This window comes from Lagopus muta, chromosome 3 (genome assembly GCF_023343835.1).
Source record: "Lagopus muta isolate bLagMut1 chromosome 3, bLagMut1 primary, whole genome shotgun sequence".
Classification (NCBI taxonomy): domain Eukaryota; kingdom Metazoa; phylum Chordata; class Aves; order Galliformes; family Phasianidae; genus Lagopus; species Lagopus muta.
In genome coordinates, this window is record NC_064435.1 from 59,413,680 (window position 1) to 59,436,447 (window position 22,768).

General features: G+C 41.4%; 2 protein-coding genes across 3 annotated transcripts in view; one reads left to right on the plus strand and one right to left on the minus strand.

Annotated features, from left to right (window-relative positions):
• CTNNAL1 (catenin alpha like 1) overlaps positions 1-22,768 on the minus strand; it is a 596,511-nt gene that overhangs the window by 3,804 nt on the left and 569,939 nt on the right. The gene's annotated exons all lie outside the window — the stretch shown is intronic.
• Positions 140-15,462, plus strand: MSANTD3 (Myb/SANT DNA binding domain containing 3). Of its 2 annotated transcripts, XM_048939262.1 has the most exons (4): positions 140-465; positions 1,831-1,973; positions 4,856-5,298; positions 6,570-15,462. In XM_048939262.1, exons 3-4 carry the CDS (start codon positions 4,887-4,889, stop codon positions 6,977-6,979), a joined length of 822 nt encoding a protein of 273 aa, XP_048795219.1. In that variant the 5' UTR covers positions 140-465; positions 1,831-1,973; positions 4,856-4,886; the 3' UTR covers positions 6,980-15,462. The 2 variants fall into 2 exon arrangements, with proteins under 2 accessions (XP_048795219.1, XP_048795220.1); XM_048939263.1 differs by lacking the exon at positions 1,831-1,973.

The window sequence follows — 22,768 nt, forward strand, 5'->3', positions numbered from 1 at the left end:
CCGCGCCGCGACTCCTCGCCGCCCCGTAGGGCCGCCGGCTTGCCCCGCGGGGCCGCGCCCGCTGCCCGCTTCCTCCGGGGAGAAGGCGATCCAGCGCGGGCTTTGCGGGGAGCCGCGGAGCGGCGGCGAGCTGCCGACGGGGGGGAGCAGAGCGGGGCGGGGGCGGCGGCGCTTTGTTACCGGCCCGGGGGAAGCAGCGCGCGTCTCGCCGCACGGCGCGGCCTCGGCGGGAAGAGGGGTAGCGGCGCACGGCCTCCATCCATCCATCCATTCCTCCGTCCCTCCGCGGTAGATGTTGCTGAAACCGTGTGTCAGCTGCAGCCTGCATGTCCGCCCTGGGTGGAGCGTTCTCCTTTGTCGAGCTGGGAGCCGTTCTCCTGCCTCAGCCGAGCAGAAGAGGAGCTAGCGAGGAGAAGGAAGCGAGCTGGAGTTGATGTGGGAGAAGTTCGTGTGCAGGAGAGTCTGGTAGGATTGCTGTTTGTGGCTCTGTGGGGTGGATTTCGGGCGCTGGTTGGGGATGCCGACTTGCATCCATCACCGTGCTTCGCACCAACGGCTCTGCATGGCCGCGGGCGGCAGGATGACCCGTTTAGAATATATCTATCTGCGTTCGTCAAATACAGCGTTGGATGTTGCATAGTTTAACGACGCATCGCAGGTCCGTAGGCGAAACATGGTGAATTTAAACCAATAGGTGATCTTGCTTGTTTGTACCACGACATCGATTAATTAGTATTAAAATGGGTAAAAGCGCTCAACAGGTTCTGTTTGCTGATGATGTGTGACAACATTGCCGTCCGTGTCGCGTTGGTGTTCGCAGTGTGCGCCTCAGTCCCCCGCCGGTGCCGCTTCTCACAGGGTCGGGCCTGGAGCACTGATGGGCGCTGCGAGGAAAGCAAACACCGGAGGAGGAAGGACGCTGTTTGCTGCTGGTTCTGTCATTCACATGAAACATAAACCTGTTGTTGTGGCTTCCTTTGGTCGCGGTGTTTCCCGTGCCTTTCACCCTCAGACACTGAAAAGTACAACATCGACTGGTTTCCAATGCTGCTAATTGCCAATTATGCTTAAAGCTTCATCTGTAATTTAAGTTGGATAGATTTTCTTTTTATTCCCATTAGCTATTTCTGATAGTAAGCCTGTTGGCATTGGCAAATGACTTCCATGTTCACACTGTGAGCAACTGCAGTTTGCTAGCAAACTGTTATCTGCGTTTTGCTTACAGTAACCTTCACATTTGGCTTAAGACTTCCACCATAACCTTCTCTTTGCATTTTCTCGTGGCTAAATAAATACCTCGGGGACTGAAGATGCTCACACATGTCAGCATGAAGGGATTTTCCTTCAAACAGGCTTCTTTGTAACTGGCTCGAGTTTGTCTGAATGTGTGCAAGCAAAATAATATGCATAGACCTACTTACAAGCATACATGCACTTCTTCACTTATGCAGTTTTTTTCCCCAAGGTATTCTTCCAGCAGATCACAGTCTATACCTTGTAGTCCTCAAGAGAAGAATTCCACACAGTGCTTCAATTTATCAGGAGTTGGGAGATGTTTTTGTTATTTTCAGATAAAGGTTTGTGTGAGAGAAGTACTTAGGACACTGATTTGTTTTAATGCAAGTTATGAATAGAACTATGCCAGGAGAAGATAATTACCACAAAGTAATTCTTAACAGCACAGAGCAGTCTTACAACCTGGGCACTCGAATCTGAGAAACCTTCCATTCTTTCTTAGAATTTACACTGTGACTGTCTTCATATGCCTACACAGTCCTGTTTACTGCTATAATCGGTAAACAAGTTCAATTTCAACACATGTTCCAACAGGCTAAATTATATCCTGGGTATATGTCTTGGGAGCATCTTTCAGCCTCAAATGGAAATGATCTGAGTTTGAGAGAGCCCTTTCCCATATTCCACTTAGGAGCTGGTGGACTGTCAGAAGGCGATCAATATCCACAAAGGAAAAGGTGAATATGAATGCATGCTGCACATTCTCAGTGCTTTAAATTGTCTTGCATCTCAGACTGCTTTCAACTCAGCTTGTTGAAAATGGGTTTTAATTTATTGAAAGAAGCAAGCTAAATATGCTACAGCATGAAAAGAATCTTTAGGAAATTCCTTTTTTTTTTCTTGAGCACATTAAACTGCTTTTAGCTGTTCCTGAGTTCTTTTATGTATCCTAAGTCATAATCCTAGATTTTTCTCTGAAGGAGCACAGGCACAGTGTGTATGTGTAGGAAGAATAGCTAGGAATGTGCATGGGGGAGGGAAAGACTAATATACTGTATTCTTCTCAGACCAGGGCCTACATTTCCTTTTGAACTGTGCAGTGTTTGAGCTTCTAACTGGGGATTTCAGGTGCTATTGCAATAAAGATAATAGCAGTAAGTGATATTTTGGGTATAAAAGTGATGCTTCAGTGTTTGCAATATCTCCAACTATGAAAGAAGAGCTTTTATGCTTATATATAGGGTGTGGACATGTATGAAGTTGCATTTGGTAGTGTTTTAAATATTCACTGACATCAGGTGATCTGTCAGTCTCTGTAGCCAAATATTGAGCGCCTTTATCACCTGGAATCCAGAAATCCGGGTATTATTAAGTTTAACCTTTTGAACTCAATTTCCAAATCTGAAAAATTGATTGTTATGCTAATTAAAGGGATTTTTTACACATAAATGTGATCATTTTCAGTCTGAGTTTTTCACACTCTTTCAAAGCTAGAAGCAGGATTTATGTGCCTCAGTGGGAAACAGCATCATCCCTTTTTGACCCTGTTTGTGGGATTTGCAAGTAAGATGTTAGAAACGCTGGTGTCTGTATCTCTTGTATAAACCTTGGGGATGTAGGTCTGAGAGCAGCTGAAGAAGGGAGTCTTGGATAGCATGAGAGGCCTGTTTTGGCTACAGATACGTGGTTTCAGCAGAGTCTTAAAGACCACAGTGCCAGCAGGGCACTACTTTTGGTAGTAGTTTGTCTGTTAGCTTTTTGTGTATATGTTATTGCCTTCATGGAAAGGTGAGAATAGCTCTAAGTATCAGGACGTTTTGAGGAAAGGAATTATGAGGATGGTACAAAGAGAATGCTAGTGCAGTGCAGCTAAGAAAAAATATTTGGACTGAAAAAGAGAAAGTATGATGGTGACATCTATTGAATCATCAGGTAATGTTGTGAGAAAAGTAGTGGAAACAGTGGGCAAAATTCTAGAAAATTAATTCATTCTGGTCTTATGTTTACAACTTATGGAAGCACTGCTTTGTTCTTTTTTTTTTCATAGCTGAGAGTTCCCTGGTATCAATTTTGCTTTTCCTGTTTTGTACTTAAGTCCTAGGCTTGAGAAGACAAGTGGTAGTTAAACATGGTGTAAGTCTACAGCAGTGGTCTGAATGAGACCAAAGCTCTTTTTAGCTATGAAGTCATAAGGAATAGTGACACACATGCTTGCTCAGCAGTAAAGGGTGAAGGACCTCTTCTTTGCTGTGTGGATGGCTGAGCAGTGCCCAGAGGGTTTGTGGAGCTTCCCTCCTTGGAGCAAAAGAATGACATGACATGGACCTGTTAGAGTGGGTCCAGAGGAGGGCCACAAAAATGATCACAGGGCTGCAGCACCTCTTGTATGAGAACAGGCTGAGAGAGCTGGGGCTGTTCAGCCTGGAGAAGGCTCCTGGGAGATGTTACTGCAGCTTTCCAGTATTTAAAGGGGTCCCTCAGGAAATCTGGAGGGTGACTCTTTTTCGGGGAATATAGTGATAAGAGATTTAAAACTAGAAGAGGGTAGGTTTAGGTTAGATGTTAGGAAGAAATTCTTTACAATGAGAGTGGTGAGGCTCTGGAACAGGTTGCCAGAGAGACTGTGAGCATCCCGTCCCTAGAAGTGTTCAAGGCTGGGTGGAGCTTTGGACAACCTGGTCTAGTGGTGGATGTCAGAGGGTCTGGAACTAGATGAAATTTACAAGTCCTTTCCAACTGAAACTATACAGTGACTCTGTATGCAGATATCTGGATGTGGACCTGGGCTCCCTACTCAGGGTGCCCCTGCTGGAGCAAGGATTGGACAAGATGAACCAAGAAGAGGGCCCTGCCAACCTCAGCCAGGCTGTGATTCTGTGACCTGTACCTTCAGCGTACAGAGTTACTTTTCGTAATTAGCTCATCATGTCTTCTTACAACCCCCGTCTTCTCTCAGTATCATAATGCTGATGAGGAACCTGCTCCCTCCTGGATATCAGTCAAGAAGGGCTGAACATGAGAGAGAACCAAACAGAAGTCTTTCAAAAGGGAACTTCATACTATCATTTCTCATAGAACTTCCAAATATTATAGAAAAGAGAGAAGGGAGAAATCAGTTGTATGCATTCAATATGGACAGAAGAGGGTCTTTGGTGTATCCAAGGAAAGACAAACCTGCTGAAGGTGGCTTTAGACTTCAATCAGGAGTTATCAAGGGCTGGATTTCAGAACATATTCCATAGCTCAGGGTTTTGAAAACTCTCTGCATAGAGAAACAAGTTATTAAAAATAAGTTACAAAGTAAAATAAACACTATATGTTTTGCATCATGGCACAGATTATAACAGGCAGTATCTTCCTATGATCGTATACTTCATGTGGAACTGTGTAGCCACTAAATTAGCAGTAGAAGCCAACTTACAATTATACTGTATCTAACTTGAATGCTTTATTATTTACCCTAGAAGTATGCCCAAGCTATTCCAGTAAAGAAATTGTTTTGGAATCAGAGGTTATATTTAGCAGTTGTTTTGCTGAAACACAGTTTCTTGATACTGTAACCAGTTATAATGGGTGTTCTAATTCTTTGTTTTTAACTTTTTTTTTTTTTTTTTGGTAGGATTTCTGGCTTCTTGGAGAAACAGTAGAAAATGCAAAACGAAATAATAAAGCCTGCTAAATACTTCTCGGAAGTGGAGAAGAGTGTGCTGCTTGCTCTAGTGGAGAAGTACAGATACGTACTTGAATGTAAAAAAAGTGATGCGAGGACTATTGCTCTGAAACAACGCACCTGGCAAGCATTAGCACATGAATATAATTCACAGCCCAGTGTATCTCTTCGAGACTTCAAACAGTTAAAGAAATGCTGGGAAAATATCAAGGCACGGACAAAAAAGATAATGGCACATGAAAGGCGGGAGAAGGTAAAAAGCATTAGTCCACTTATAAATACTCACATCATAGGGAAGGAGAAGATTGCCAGCATAATGCCTGAGCAAATATACTTTTTGCAGAGCCCACCAGAAGAAGATTCTGAATATCAGCCTGATGCTTCTAGTCAAGGTATACATGTTATTGTGATGGTGCATGTCATTTTCTTTTGTCTGTGGTTTTGCTGCTGAGTCTCATTCTGAAGTCTAAATCTATCCATTTAACTGTGACTGCTGCTTCCAGAAAAGTAATTTCAGAGCTGTGATATTACAAGACTCTGTGTATTTCCTTAGCCTCCCCCTTAAGAGTTAAACGGAGGTTTTATTTTTCTTGTCTTTTAAGCCAGTTATTGACAGACCTTAAGCTTTGTAACAAGCATCTGATATTTTGGTCCTTTAATAAAGTATCATTCTGTTGGGAAAAGATCCAAATAGTAAAAAATAAATACATAAATAAAAGTCTAACAGCAGCAAATTGATAGACAACTATCTGCTGCAAGAGTTCTATGCAGGCCTTCCCTCATTTGTTTTCAAGAAAGACTAATTAGTGTTTATAGAGTTATATGTGATGCTGCAGTGCGCATTGAAGAATGGCACTTCTGTAAAGGTTGGATACTATATTCTTTGTTTGGCAAGCATATAGAGAAGGAATAATAGAAGACTAAAAGGGAGAGCACCTACAATGCTTTGTTGTAGGCTTTACTTTGTCAGGAACATAGGAACATATACAGAAGACTGTTCTTGCTAAAAAGACATCAGTAATTTCATTGTATTTACCATAAGTGGTAATTTGGATTTGTGAAGGAATGCATTTTGAGAGCCATATTTGCAGTGGTTACTGTTTTATTCCATAAATAGTTTATTTTCTTTTAATGGAATAGATAGAACCTTCTCAAAGTGAGAACTACGTAATTTTTTTTCCTAAAAATTATACAACACTGTTTATTGGCATGCACAGTGATAAAGAAGGAGCAAGTAGCAGACTTCCTAATATTTCCTCAGTCTGTTGGTGTTGATACAGATGCAGCTCTTTACCTGCCATTCTTTCATAAAATTATTGCTGGTCACATAGATATTTGGTTTAAAAATCTGCATTAAGGTTCTGCTCCAGGCTGAGGCACCTAAATTTAGATGCCCACTTACAGATGCCTATATTTGCTTTAGTGTTCTGAGCTCCTGTTACAGCTACAGAGGACTACTGACAGTGCCAAAAGTGGTTCAGTTCAAATCATTATTCCCTCGGTGTTCTGTAACAGAACAGCATTATATAGTGGCTCCTGTATTCTGTGTACACAAGTGTAAGTTTAGATATATACATCTCTGTAACTTTATTGTCACAAGTCCATGTCTCTCAAGGGAAAAGAGGTGGATACTATAATACTTCTTTTTTCTTATGTTTTGCAGAGTCGTTTGTTGTCTCAAATAGAGAACTTTGTGATGAAGAGAAAGAGCTGATACATTTCCCAGTGTGTGAAGGTACCTCCCAGCCTGAGCCTTCGTGTTCTGATGTCAGAATAGCAGCAGATAAGAACTACAGAAGCAAAGCATCTCAGGAAAGTGCTCTGAAAAAGATGCATGAGGAAGAACATCATCAGCAAATGTCAATTTTGCAACTGCAGTTAATCCAAATGAATGAAGTTCACGTGGCAAAAATACAACAAATAGAAAGAGAGTGTGAGATGGCTGAAGAGGAACACAGGATAAAAATGGAAGTGCTAAATAAAAAGAAAATGTATTGGGAGAGAAAATTGCAGACCATCACAAAAGAGTGGCCTGTATCATCCTTTAACAGACCCTTTCCTAATTCACCGTAGAACAGAAAGTGGCAGAATTAATCTGACTGAGCACATTTATAAGTAATGCACACTGGAAAGATGGTTTTTTAATGTGAATGTACAGTGACAGAATAGGTGCCCAGCTGATAGTGAACACACTTTGATTCTTAACATTTATGGCAACAGTGGTAGAGCCTACCAAGGGAAAACAGTTTGACTGTGGGTAATTCTGACCTGTGTAACTTCCCCTCGCAGAATACCCTGGCATCCTTTTGAAATTCAAGGTATTCTGGGCAGTCATACATTGAGTATTCTTTAAAAAAAAAAAAAAAAAAAAGGTTTTGAACATCTGGTTACAGTATTTATTTTGATTTCTGTCTCTTCATTTTTGTCGTTTCCTGAATGAAGGCAGGGGTTAGAATTGCTGTCTCCTATTGAGAGAAAAGGTGATTAACAGTGATGCTCAGATTGTTACACTGGGGCACAGAAAAACAAAACAGAACTTGTCCTTGGTTAATATACAGTCCCTAAACCATTCTTTGTAGAGGATGTGAAAATGAAGGAAGTAGCAAAAAGAGCACTGTGGTAATTGAGTGCTTTGCTTGTGAAGAACAACAGTGATGTTTTCTAGCTGGCTGGCTGGCTGAGAGAGTGGTTTGTGGAGTGGCCCTCGTGTTCCCTTATGAAGTTGTGAAGAAGGTGACTTCTTCCCCAAAAGCCACTTGTCCTCTCCTTTCCAGGACTATCTCGTATTCAAGTAGAATGCTGAAATAGGAGGGATGCTTGCTGCTGCCAATGCTGTGTGCTGCTCCCTTGGAGTCATTGTGAGGGGAAGGGCTACTTAATTATTCATACAGCTCTCAAAGTGTGGCAAGTCACCTAACCCACTGGCAAAATCTGCCTTTGTTTCCCCATGAGATACTTGATGGTTTAGCAGCTAACTAGCTACAAAAGAGGCTAAGTAAGACTTGTTATCTTTTCCAAAGTTTTGGGTGAGAAGCAGTGCAAGGGGGGTCATTCCTGTCTTGGAGCGCTGTTTTATTCTGTTGTGTGTGTTAAGGTGATGTATTTCTTGCCTTCACTGTCACTGAGGGGTGATGGACCTAATTTGTATAAAAACATTCCCATGAAAGCCCCCACAGACTATTAACCCCCCAGAATAGTAGATGGTAGGAAAGCACAAATAAAGATAATCCTTCCTCCAGCAATTGATTGTTCTGGTGGTGCAAGGATTAAGAGATGTGAAACACAGAACTCCACAAAGATTCATTTGTAAGAATTTCTGATGTGTGAAAAACTGTTTTGTAGGAAGGTGTACAAAAATCATTTGAAGTGGTGAGAAAAAATGAACAAAGGCATAAATTTTCAGTGAAAATCCCAAGTATTCCATTGTTCTAAAGTATTTTCAGGTCACAGTGAATAAAGGCACATCCAGACAAATTAACTTATTCAAGTTGAGGTTTGGTACAAAACATCCTTTCATTCCCAGCTGCACTCCTGTTTCTTTCCTGGATGTTCTTTTGGTGCAATTTGTTTTGGTATTGGTTTTGGATTTTTTAGTGGGTGGTTTTCTTTTCCTCTTTTGAACTGCTTTCCCTGCTGGTGATTCATCTTTGCAAGCACTGCCATTATCAACCACAATGCTCACAGTGGTTAACACTGTGGTACATGCATTGCTCCCTTCAACATGCAAAGCAAGCACAATGGGAATGATTTATTGCAACTTATTTTATTTGACAGAGGGGAATAAAAAAATAAAGGCAGTTTTTGTGGAGCTGCTGCAGTATTTTAAAGGGGAAAAAAAAAAAAAAAAAAAAGGATGATGGATGAAATCTGAAGGCATATTTTTTTTTTTTGTCAGGAAAATCAGTTTTCTTATGAATTGGCTGTGTGGAAGAAGCACAGGACTTCCAAAAGAGGAGATAATTATGGACACTTTTTATTCTGCTGAATGGAAACATTACTGTGAGGTAGGACAATGATGTAGAACGATAGTGGAGGCAAAGAAAAGAAGTGAATGGTAGTGAGAACCTTCGTATCCTGAGGTTGTAATATGTAACCTGGAAGGTGAATCAGTTACTTGAGTGGTTATGGCAATTGATTAGGCACTACCCAGAAAAGGCATATGACATTTCTGATTCCTTCCACACTCCTCCTAAGTGAAAGTTGTTTGAAACTCTGGCATTGAAACCATGTGCACTAAGGTGTCAAAAGAGGACAAATGGAGACAATTCCTGTACTGTGAAAAGAGCAGAAATGGAGAGACAATTCAGACCTAGACAGCATGAGGTAATCCAGAAAGTATCTCGTGGTACTTGAGATAAAGGTAGTCCTGACTCCTAACAGTTATAACATTCCTCACAAAAGATTGTTTTATTTTTGTATTAAAGTCATTCGAAGTATGCATGTTTTCAGACTGTACTAAGTGGGAAATGCTGGTGTGTATACTTGTTCTGAACCCCAGAGTTACAGAGTTACAGTCCTTACACTGAAAGGTATAACTTTCATTTCCAAACTGTATTACTGGAGCAAGGGATCTTGCTGCTGAACACAAACCCTCTCTGTGATGCTCCTTCCTACACAGCAGAGATGCCTTTAGCCGGGGCGACGCACCCAGCTCTCTGGTACATTTGCAGGGGTTCACACAAGGGCAGGCATCACTCAGCACTCAGTCTGCAGGACTCAGCTGTCTCATTGCAGCTCTGCAAAATGCTAGGTTTGGGGCTACGTTTTCCTGAGTTATACCACATCTAGTGCAGCTGAGGAGATAGTCCTGAATTTTGTTGAAAGATGAGTTATCTTTGAACTAAACTAGAACTAAATGTTCACAGTCTCTCAAGATATTTTTAACCGATTGTAGCTACAGTGGCTTTAATAATGTGTCCTCTTCCTTCTTCCACTCTCACGCTTTAACATTTCCCGTGTATTCTGTCTGAATTTGTGCTCAGAGCATCATACCTACATGATAACGCTGAAATCATTAACTCCCACACATTAAATATTGTTACTTTGGAGGTGGGTGAATTACATGGGAATCTTAATATTTTTCTTTAGGCAAGTGAGGTCCACGACAAGTAGTCCTGTGATTTTGTGTTTTGAGCCTGTTTGTTCAAAGTTGTTTTTATGATGCACTGATTCACCTAAGGCTTTGTTTTCATAATTGGCTTTCACTTTTCACTTTTCACTTGAATTTTCATCTTCTTAATGTTAAATGTAAAACTCGCACATCGTTGCTCTTCCTGAACTTTGTCTCTAGTTAGATATTCAGAAATGTTTCTGTGCGAATCAGTACTATGTGTACTAAAATTAATACACTAATAAAATAAGCCAAGTAACAAGATGATAGGACAATGTGCAGCAACTCTTAATATTTAAAAATCATTACGAAGGGCAACTCTACATTTAATGGAAAGAAAGAATGCCATTTGTTGCCATCTGTAAGCATAGCAAAATAATGTCTTTAAACAATGAAAGTAAGCTTTGATCTCTGTATCTGGTATCAGAGAATAACTTTTGAGCTGCTGATTTAAAGGGGACTTTGCTTCATAGGGTTTGTTTTTTTGTTTTGTCACAGAATTACACACACAGAAAAATGCTGATTGCCTTAAATGCATATAGAAACGTGGACAGATTTCTGGGTAATGAAAGAAAAAACTCCTAGCTGTGGCCCTGAGAATTTTGCTGCTCTGGTGGTGAGGGGATTAGGCATCCCACAACATCATTAGTCATGTTAATAAGACTGAGCAAATTAAAAACTCACAAAGCCAAAAATAAAATGCTGGTACAGTTACAGAGCGAGCCACAAGTGAGGACAGCTCCTGGCTGTCCTTAGAGAGAGCTCTGTCACGTCAAAGAATTCTGCCACACAGTCTTCACTTTTCCTGTTAAAACAGCCACAGGAAAATGAAAAAAAAAGTCAGTAAAATAGAATTTAGCAAATATCTGTTGCTTCTCCAGAAGAGCTGGCAAGACAAAAAAATGCTACACTATATAAATACTTATATTTAGGGAAAGAACTCTAATGTAATAGAAATAGAGCACGATAGATTTTTAGACAGTCCTTAATTAAATAATGTGTTTTTTAAAAAAATGTTGATTGACAGTGTGTGGGTTTTTTTGTTTTTTGGTTCTTTTTGTTATTCAGTCCAACTGCAGAATAGTTGTGTGCTTCAGTTTCTGACTGAGTGTTGGGGCACCTAATTAATCAAACTTGTTTGGCAACAGAGAAGTAGGTTTGCATTCAACACAACTTGAGATGGATTATATTCCAGCAGCGTTCAGATATTTTTTCTCGGATGTAAGGAGCTGTTCTTGGACAGTCCTCAATCAGGAATTGGCATTGGATCCAATTTAGTTGTAACTCACTATTCATACAGTGCTAATGAGGTGACATATAAGCTCTTCATGCTCTGCATATAATTTGGTCACGCACAAAACCCATATCTTTCCTTACAGTACACCATGAGATGTTGTACTGAGCAACAAACAGACCTGATGTTTCTTCTATATAAAGGCCTGCTACGCATTCTGTGCCACAGTGTAACATGCAGGCAAAATTTGACTTCTGTTTGGTTTTGGACTTTGAAAATTTTGACCTGTTATCCTCACTGAATTTTGTTTGAAATTCCTTTCTCCTATTAGGCACCAGAACTGAAACTCTTGGCTTTATAGCTTCTAAATACCAAACCTATGGACTGAATTGACACACACGTGATAAATTCCATTTATTTGAAAAAAGACCTTGTACATACTGTCACATACTGAAACTCCAAATGCAAACTAGGGAGGTGATGTGATGGATTTGGTATTTAAGCCAGTACTGAAATTTTGGCAGGCTGGGAGTTATCACTGCTGACCTAATACAGAGGTTTGGCCTCTTGACTGCAAGAACAATGATGTCCAATCCAAATGTTGCCTTACCTCAAACTTTCTATCTAAAATGAGGTGTAATAAGAAATTCTTGCCAAATAAAGCAACAGTAGTTTCCAAAATGCATTTGTTTTGATTTGGTTTGATTTCAAGTACTGCCTTGCCCAAGGGCTCTAAGGCTGGGCCTTATGGTGCACACTCTTGTTGGCTGATAGCATTTTGAGAATGCTTCCCACGCTGATTTTGTTCCGATTCTCTTGACTGTAATGCTCTCATCTGGCTGTACGCAGTACGATGTGGTGATGCTGATGGGACCAGGGGTTCTCAAGTTGCCGGGCACCGAGTGCCTGCCTCTTTTACAATTACCAAATGGACGATGGGGGATGAATTTGTATGCAAACAAGGGGTCAGCAGGAACAGCCATTTTTGCTAACCGTATTGCAGAGGTGCCTCATTGCACCAAGAAGGCAGCAAGTTGAAGTATGATTGGTAAATTACCGTAGCGGTACTTGTATTTCTGTCTCAGCCAATTGCAACAAATCCTTCTGGGTTAAATCTTGCTTTTACTCCTCTCATAGACTGATCAATTAGTTGTTTGTTTCCATTGTACATTTACACAGTCTCTCTGAAGCCAACAGATTTCTGTAGGTTGCTATGGGTTTGATAGAGAAGTCTACATCTCAACTTTCATTCTGGTCCAAAAGTCACAGCTCTTGTGTAAATCTGGCACAAACGCATTGCCAGCAGGGCTGGAGAAGTCAGATGTGGGAAAAAAGTGGCCGAGGTCTGCACCCTTCTCCTACACAACTTGGGGTTAACTGTCCAAAGCTCAATGGTACAGCAAACTTGATCTGCAAACTCTCACAATGTAAAAAGTATGGGTGTAGTAACTGCAGGGGGTTATTTTGGTGATCTGTAAAAATGGTAAGCAATTTAAAAAATATAGATTGTACATTGACATCTTCCAAATCATGGGACAGACTGAAATTATACCTTGTCAAATGTTCAACTACCAAGAGCAATAAATTACCACAGCTTCAGTCTGATGGGTTCAGTTTTCTGTTAGGAATTGGTTAACCAGTACAGGAAACGCATCATATAGACACGCTCACCCATTCTGTGTAAAATCTTTGCTACTTCCATCATTACTTCAAGTTCCTTAAAAAAACTAAACATAGCTGTTGTTAATGAATCCCCACATGGATGTATATAAGTTAAACAAAATGAAAAATAGGTATACTATTTTTCTACATATTTGATGTTTTCCTCTATTCATGGTCTTTTGTGTTTATTTTTACTTCCCTCTTTTTTTTTTTTTCTTTTTCTTTTTTTTTTCTTAAGTGTCTAGTGTTAAATAAGGAGAGTTCTGATCTTTAGGTTCTAGACATGAGATGTCCTGGTATTTCAGACCAGTACTTGAAAAGGTTCCACAGAACCAGAAGGCACAGCCCTCAGAGCATCCTCTTTGTGGTTGTATTTCTGGACTTCAGTCGTAATGCATACAGCTGGCACCCAGCAGTACCAGTGTTGGATGCTAGATATATTGCTTAACAGGAGCAATCACATTATGGTTTTCTTTAACTTTATTTCTCCTGGAATGGCTCTTGTTGCTACATAAGAACCTCTTTTACAAAAATGTATGCAGTTTACAAAAGTATTTTTTACAGTACTTGAGACGGAAAACGGCTTTAAGAGAGAATTCATTTCTAGATGCATTATTGTCAACTGTACAATGTACATAATTGTACATCGTGTTGGCCAGGTTTGAAGAACTCTTCTTTTTCCAAGGGGAAAAAGCAACTGTTGTTTTAATCTGGCAATGACTCAGGGTGTTGTTATTCAAGGTTGTTACAAGCAGTTCTCCCTCCACTGCCATTTTTTAATCTTGCAGAGATTTTCCCTGTTTTGCATGTATATTCCACAAGCACCTGAATTCCTTTGGTCATGGGGACTGTGAGGATGTTCTCAAAATCAAAGCAGAATCTTTCCATGTGTATGCAGAATGCTCAGTATTGCTACTATCCAAATGCAAAGGAATGGGAAATCTGATCCCTAAACCACTGCCAGCCCCTAGAGCTTGGTAATCTCAAGAAGAAACTTGAACCCAGGTGCTCCTCTTCGTCATTCTTGTGTAAGTGGTTGAAATTAGGAAACCACGCTTTATTTACACTGTGTTGGACTTATGCACCATTAGTTTCTGCTGTATTTTAGCAATATATAAAACGGCATTGTACAGTGTTTGTGCTTATTGTCAGTGAGCATCTACAGAGGCAATTCTAAAAGTAAAGTAATGCCTCCTGTTTATTTCCATGGAAGCTACAACAAAGAGCACAATAACACTATTTATAGAGCAAATTCGCAGCTACAAAATACTATTTTTCATCACAGTCACCACCATTAGCTATGCATTTTCACTAGCGATGAACAGGAGCCTGCATCCTGTGCTTGTAAAAATCTGCACCAGCAGAGGTGACCCGCTGCCGCTGTCACCACTGCTCAGATGCACCACCCACTGCCTCACTGTGCTCACATCCACTGTTTGGTCTCCATAAACGTTCAGCAAATTTCAGTGAGTATCAACGGGTACAAATTTTTCTGAATTCGGTTCCACACTTTTGCTTCATACGTACTTCCACATGAGGCACCATTTTGTCAGTCTGCTTCTCTGCTGCCATCTGTCACACAGCAACAAAATGTAACACAGTATTGGTGGGAGGGTTCAACCACTACTGCCATCCCATCAACATCTGCCTCTGATGCCAATATAATAAAACAGGAGGCATCACTTTTGGAGCAGCAATTGCAGAAGAGAACTAGCACTTAAGTCCTGAGCAATTTGTCCTAAGATACTTGAAAATGTGCACACTCCTTCTGGTGTTAAATATTTAATAGAATATTAGATGGTATCTCTTGTGGTCTTCGCCTTTTATTAGCAAGTTTCTGGGTTTGCTTTTTAATTGCACCGAAAACTATACATTATTTCAGCCCCAACTCTGGTTAAGCCATGAGGTGAATCTGATTTGTCTAGCATGGTGTCAGCCTCAGCCATCTCACCCACCATGAAGTGTTAGTTTAGTATTTTAGTGCCTGAGATTATCATCAGTGTTGTTCCTGTCCTGCACAGAAGTAGCTTCTGCCACTGCTCCTTCAAACAACGATTTTTGTTGATCGGTTTCATAATTGATAAATAAATTGGATAAATAACACCCATGTTAAGGTCTGAATCCCAAGAAGCTTGCAGTTGGTATGTCTACGTCCTTAGAAATGGGAAGAATCTTTATTTGGTAGACATTTACTATTTCGTAGTAAATTCTTTGCTATTCCTACAGAAACAGCAACTGAAAGGACACAAAAGTAGGGTTCTAAAATGTATAATTTCTAATGGTGGAGATGTAAGAAACGCAATAAAATGTGACACTGGAAGAAAAGAGTCACTATTTGTCCAAGTGAGAGGAATCTGCTGTATGTCTGAAACTCATACAGTATGTAATAAGGATGACTAACTAACTGTACATTTTAGTGCCTTGTTTCTTGTAAAATGTTGAATCATAAATTACTAAACATAAACTGTGAAGAGTTTCTGAGAAAGCGTATCTAAATATTGCCAGTGGAAACTGTAAATTCACAGAAAGGTCAATAAATCCTCAACTATTGTTAAGTATTAATTAGAAGAGATTTTCAGTCTCCTTTCTCTCCTTTCTCTCTTGTTTTCAAATAGCATCACTGAATTTACCCGTGGCTGTGCTATTTCTGTCCTAAACTAAACTCTGCTCAGTTGCATGGAAGAGAGAAACTCTGAGTTACATTCTCAGACTCAGTGAGAGAAAGTGCGGTTTGTGAAGCCCTCTGTATATTTTTCCACAGAATTTGGTATTTTTGTTGGGCAAACACTGATATGGTCACAAGCTTCTCTAAAATGTTTACCCTATATGTTTACTGAGTAGCTCACATTTGAACCTGAGCATAAGCATGAGCACTTTTTATGGGCAGTCTTTGGTAGTGATAGATTGGCAACAAAAATAATTGGATTCCTATTAAGAGCACCTCAAGGATATCAGGAGGAAGTCTACAAAAGCACAGGCGACTAACCAGTACTGTGGCATCACCTGTACCTGCTGTGGTATGGGCAGATGTCTTGCCAGGACAGGACCTCAGAGGCAGGTGGGTCCAGGTGCACGTGACCATGCAGTTGTTCTGGATCACAATACAGCTCCACCAAATCTGGTATCTAACCTAGGAGAATGGCCAGCAGCACAAGCCGAGCAAAAAGCATTAAACAAAGTAAGCATACAGTACTTCCAGAGTACACACTGATCTGTAAGATGGATGCTTCATGAGAGTTTTTTATATTTAATAGCTTTCTATGGAAAAAATTTGTAAAACATTTTTTTGAACTTCTGTAAGTTATCAGTAACCATGTGTTCCACAGTTGGACTATATGTAAAGTGAAAAAATACCTTCTTTATTTGCTCTAAATACAGCTTCCCTCATCTTAGCATGTTGCCCTACCTTCTCATGTAGAACCTTGAGTTAGAAACTCAAAGTCCTTAAGGCTGGTTCAAATCAGGTAAGAGTGCACATGGCTCAATCAGTTGGTGTCTCTTACACCAACATAAGGTGGTTTTTCACTTGCTTGTCACCTTGTTCTCTGGTTTGTTTTGCTGAGCAGGAAGACCATGACTATGGTGCACCAAAACTATGATATGTATTCTGAGCAAGCTGTTGCATTTATGTGATCTATTGTATTCTAAGCAAACAATGTATTGGCCTGTGACTAATCAGTATTCCAGGGAGGGGGAGAGAGGGAGGTAGATTAGGTTGGGTAACGTTATACGAATTCCAGAAAAATTAAATTAAGGCAGGAAAAATTACATGACCTGTCTCACTGGCACATCTGTCACATGATGGGGTACTTCACACAACTGGAGTTGCGGGGAGGAGGGGGCTTGCAATCTGAGGGGAACTCCAATGTCCTCCAGCATCCAGATTTTATACCCCTTTTTGTCATTTTGTCATAATAGCAAGGAGGCTATGCAAGCTGAGATAAAGACAGAAAAACAGTGCAAATTCTGTTGGCTCTTTAAGACCTCACTTTCAGTTCCCCAAAACATGAAGGAGTATTCCTCGGTTAATTGTCGCACGGGTTTTATGGTTGCCATGTTTCTGGCAGAGGTGGCACTTCTCTTTTCCTTGTTAACTTTTGGTCACGACTCAGGCATTTGACATGAGTACCAGACTACACGCAATTAGGCATAGATAAGTTTAGCAGATGCAGCTGGAGGCAGGTGGAGTTACAGAGGCACAGCTACAGCCTTAACCAACCTACACTGTGAGGAGCAGTTCTCAAACAGACGGTGGCTACTGGATCTAAACCTTGTCCTGTATGCCAACTTCGTGCAACCAACTCTTGTTCAGCAGGCTCTGTTTGGGTTATATTCCACAAATTGATACAGAAAAATAAGAGCAAATCTCTCCCACTGCATTTGATCAGAAAGCAAAAAGCACTGTCATGAAATTCAAAAGAAAAAAGAAAAGGTCGTGTATATATGTTTTATACACAATCATGTATAAAAGTAGGAGTCAAACATCGTTTTTACACATTTCAGTCACTCCTCACATCAAAATAAGGCTTCTCCTTCTCCTCCTTAACTCATTTTCAGCCAGAAGTGAGTTAAATAGCTTTTGTAGGTGATTACTTTTGTCCAGCAGGGTGCTCTTCAAGGTTCTCAAAACTTTCAGAATGTGAACACAGGACACCTGAAGATGGGTTTGTGCAGCTGAAGGCTAGTTTGTTTATTTATTTATTTCATCTAAACCTTCAGATGTAGCAAAAGACCTAACTTCCATCTACAGCCTTTTTCTTGCCACTGCTGGTTTCTGAACAAAAGTTGCCTCTTGGTAGAGAAATGAAGAGAACAACATAAGTGGAGTCTACCCAAAGGAGAAATAAATGTAGCTGTTGGCAGAAAGGGTATTGTTTAATAAGGAAAAGGAAGCAAAAATGAATGGTAATAAATATGAACTAGAAGCTAAAGAAGTTCAGCAGTGATGAATGTTAATCACAGTAGGGAAAGAAGGTTTAACCAGCAGAGCTAAGGACATGAAGCTGAAGTCTTTGAGGTGTACAAGAGAGTGTGAAAAAAAAACCCATAAAATAATGAAGTAAACATTCTTGTTTATATATGCCAATGGTAAACAGTTGGTGATACAGAAAAGGCAAATGATAAAACAAATAGTTTCTTCTGCATTCAGAAATCAGTAAATTACTGGTTTCTGGTTGACAGTAGACTGGTTGTGTGAGAAATATAAATAAACACAGATTTTTTCAAAGAAAATGAATTTCTGCTAGAAGGAGAAAGTGTTTTGTTTTGTTATGTGCCATTAAAATGTGCAGGAAGCTTGTACTGCGAGCCCCAGAACTGATGGCTGACCATTTCTGCTTAACTGACACTCATCTCAGAACACTGGGAAGATTCAGCACCCTGGAGGAGCACTGATGGATACTAGCTGAGGAAAGGGTCACTATGGGAAATCTGAATGTAATTAGCATCCTTTCTGTAGAGAGAGAGAAAAAAAAGGTGCATTGTATCAAATAAATCTGGTTTTGTTTTTAGACAAAGTCCTAAGTGTGATGAAAGAGGTAATAAAATGAAAAGAGGTAATGATGAAAAACACACGGACATTGATAGACTGCGTGCTTTAATGTAACATGATTTACAAAAAAAGAGAGAGAGAGAAATGTTCCAAATAAAATGGCCTAATAATTGATTAACTGACAGAAATGACAGACATAAAAATACTTGAAAAGCAGCTGTTGGTCAAAGCTTTTTTGCAGAGACATTCCACAGGTATTGGCAGTGGGAACAATCTTGCAGAAAATTTACAAGTCATCCCTCTTGTTTATTGTCAGGTCCAAATTTGCCAAAATGGTAATAATACAGGAAGACAGCCCTGGTATCACTTATTCTGTGAGATGAGCTAATTCACAGAAGTGTCTCAAAGCAGAGAAGCACACAACAATGAATTTGGAATAGATGCCTACAGGTAGAAAAGCACCCGACAAGCAGGGACCCTGACCATCAGAGCATGATTCTGTAATGACAGTGAAAGGGGAATATAACTGGATTTTGGGCGGTCCTGCGTGGAGCCATGAGTTGGACTCGATGACCCTGGTTGGTATCTTCCCACTTGGGATATTCTGTGACAACAAGGGTTGGCATCAAAAGATGAACTGACATCTCTGTTCATAGCTCTGGGGAATCCAACAGCAAAATCTTGCAGTTGGATCTCATGGCTTGTGAGTAAAACTGAAAAGATGAGAGTGAGGACATGAGGCGTTCTGAGTGATGGATAGGAGACATTTCCATACACTGACTGTTTTAATTAGATTCTTTTTTCTGGCTTATGAGCAAGTATTTGGCAAAGTAGCACGATCTGAGTGCTGAGAATTTCCCCCAGGAACAACAAAAATGAAATTGCTGAAGGGCTCTTTAACGTAGCCCTCTGGATACCCTCTCACCAACTAGTTTTGTAGGAAACACTGCGGGTAGAATCCCCCTCAGTAATCCCGAGGCTTAGAGGAGAGCGCTAACAGGAATGGCACTCATCCGCAGGGCAGAGCCCGACCGAAGGTGCCCACGGCTCTCTCTTGCTTTGCTGCCATCCCATCAACAACGAACAGCAAACGACAGACAGAGAGGTAGCGGCTGCCACGACGAGCAGACCCGGCACGGCGCAGCCCGCCCGGACAGCTCCCGAGGCCTCACGGAGGAGGAGCCGGCCGCGAGGCCCACCTTCGGCCCCGGCCACCGCCTCCCTGCCAAGCCCGCTCCATCCGGCGGGCGGCAGCCGCGAGCCGCGGGCCGGGCGCGGCCACGGGCACAGTCCCGCCGCCGGCACAGCGCTGCGCGGCGCTCGGGCCCTGCCCCAGTGCTCGGCCGCGGCGCGTGTGTGGGGGTTACCTGCTGCCTGGCGTTCCAAGGCGAGCAGACATCTTTAGGTCGCTTCAGGCTGAGCCGGTCAGAGCCTCCTTCCGTGAAGATATTCAAGACCCTGTAGGGAACCTGCTTTAGCGCGGGCCTGGATTCGATGATCTCCAGAGGTCCCGTTCTAGCTCCTGTGATTCTGTGATTTATACTGAAAGAGAATCAGTCACTCTCCCAGCACAATCATAATTATATAGAGCCTCTCGTATGCAGTTTAAAAGAGTGTGCAAGGCTTTCCAAACCCTCTGGATACTTTTTTTTTTCCCTCTCCCTGACTAGAGTTTTGTCTAGGGAAATGCCGCAGGTGGAATCCCCACCTCTGTGGAAGCCTTCCCTGTGATTCCAGGCTCCGGGAAATCCTTCACGAAGCTCAGGACAGGCTCGGAACCTGCCGGGCATTTTGGCAGTCCTGTGTTCATTTCCTCTGTCAAAAAAGAAATCCCCAAATTCCCATCTCTGTTCTTTGCACTGATCAGTTGGGGAAATTCTTGAAAATCTTCGAGGCATTTCTTTACCTAAGTTACATCCAGGAAAGAGGGTTGTTTCTACATGATGATACCTGGTAACTGCTTTGCACGTACCACACCTCAGTGGGGTTTCTTTTAAAACCAACTCTCCAACCCAGGTTTTTCCTCATCAAATCACCCTTCATGAGAAACGCCAGGTACTAATTCTCACGTTTTAAAATCACACCATTTTGCCAATCCAGGCAAAGCCTCAGGCAAATTCTCCCAGATTTTGTTTATCCACGCAGCGCATAAATCTTTTAACCACTCCATTTGCCTGAGGCCACATGGGGGTTATACGCTGCGCATAAGCACAGTGAACATGCTGTAGCCTTAGGCAATCAGAATTGTTGAAAAAATTGTATGTAAACAGTTATAAACAAGTTTTCAAGATCCCTATTAAATAAGCAATAAACTAATCCTTGTCATACACAGATAGGCACCCATGTCTCAGCTGCTTAAGAGCAAGTTGCGTAAGACGTAGTGCCTGAAATACCTCAGTCTGGAAGCCCCATCATTGTGTTCATGCGAAAATGAAAACAAAGACAACCAAAGCGCAGGGAGGCCGATGAGCACAGATAACACTGAAGTACACACAAAGTAACGGAAGCTCCTGCTCTGTGTTCGACATTCTTGGTAACGTTTACGTTTGTTTCCTTTTTTCAAAGAAAACTTACCTGTACCTTGTCACATCATTTCTGTCAACTCAGCTCCTAGATGCTCTTGCTAAAACTCTTAAGCGACACCAGTATAAATCACCAGCCTAGAGACCCAGGAAATTAAATTATCCTGAGAGCTCAGCAATGAGTAACTTTTTCCCACTCCCAAGCTGAGAGCTAAACAAAAGGACTCCAGACTACACATTTTCTTGACCCAAGGAGAGAGGCCAGGGAAAAGAAAATACTACAACAACATATAAACTTGGAAAACCTGCTTAACTAATAGAAGGAACAGCCATCAGCTGCTGGCAGTTGTCCTGACATAGTCCTTCCTCCCAGCACTGTGGGGTTGACCAAATAGCCACACTACGCTATTAGCAGTTGTGCCCCGCTCACCACCCTGGCCTGGCTAAGTCCTATGCTTCTCAGGGTTGGTATTTTGGTCTCAGCAGTGCTCCTGCTCCAAGCAGCCTGGAGCCATGGCTGGCAGACCAGCCAGCTCTGCTCCTACCATGTTTCCTCACAGTCCAAAGCCACCCTTACGATGCTTTTGGCACACTATGTATCTGAGAACACCACACATCTTTTTTCTTAGCAGAGAAATGAATGCTGAATGGTATCAACATCAATAACCAAGGGATTTTCTCTCCTCGCCAGGGGCTCCTCCATCATCAAGTATCAAAAATCCTTCTCTCAGTCCTCTGGCACTACATACAAACATAACCCATCACCACAAGAGATTTGTTTTAATGGCATAACTTTAAAAAGTTGCAAGAAATCATTAAAAAGCAATGCATGCCACTCTGGTCAGCTTCTCACACAATCCATCCTGCCAAGAGGGACTTGTCCCCTCACCCACCACCACCAGTCCCATGGTCTGGGATCTCATTGCAAATTAAATAAGCAAACACCTGGAGGACATAAGCTAAGCATAGAAGTAGCTTTTGTATTTGCCAATACATTTGTAGCATACAAAAATATCTAGGAATTTTCCAAACATCAGTGAGATTATTCAAAGAGAAAATAGTAAAATATGCACTGTACAGTAAAATAAGCCAAATGTTCTCTTTTCTCTGATTCTGTTCACTTTGGGGAAAATCTGAAGACTAAGTGGGCAGAAAAGAGGAATCTGTGGACTGCTACTATCTGGGCTCTTGCACGAATTACAGTGAAGCCAAATGTACAGATATTATCAGTTATCTTCACTTCAACAGAAGGATCATCTATGGTAAGTTGTCTGCTCTCATCTCCCACTCCCTCATGCAGATTTTTGTTTTTAATAATGACAACTTGTGCCAAGATTGAAAAATGCTACAGATCCCTATCTCAAGTTCCAGAAGAGTTACTTGGTATTTATTGTATTACTAAAGAAGCAGAATATAAACAAAGAACTAAGGACTACTGCCTGTCTGGGTGAATCTGGAGTACTGCTGCTAGGTCCTAATGTCACTGTTTTCCACAGATTTTGCATTGTGCTGGTCAGCAGAATATCCAAATTATTTTTGGGCTGTATTAAGTACTCCTCTGGGTAACATCAATAAGCTCAGGTTCAGCAGGGCTCCTCACCTTAGGCAAAGTCCCAATGCTCTGTGAATATCTTATGCTAATAACTCATGCTCTGAAATCCAGAAGGGTTTATTGGCTGCACTGCCCAGCCAGGCAGTCAGCGTGCAGCACATCCAGCAGCTGAGCTGCTTTGGGAATATTGTAATAGCAAGATAAGGGAAGTATTGGCAAAATCGTGATTGGTAGTGGTGATAAGGAAGGTAAAAGATGCTCTACCACACATACGCATCTACCACTGCCAGT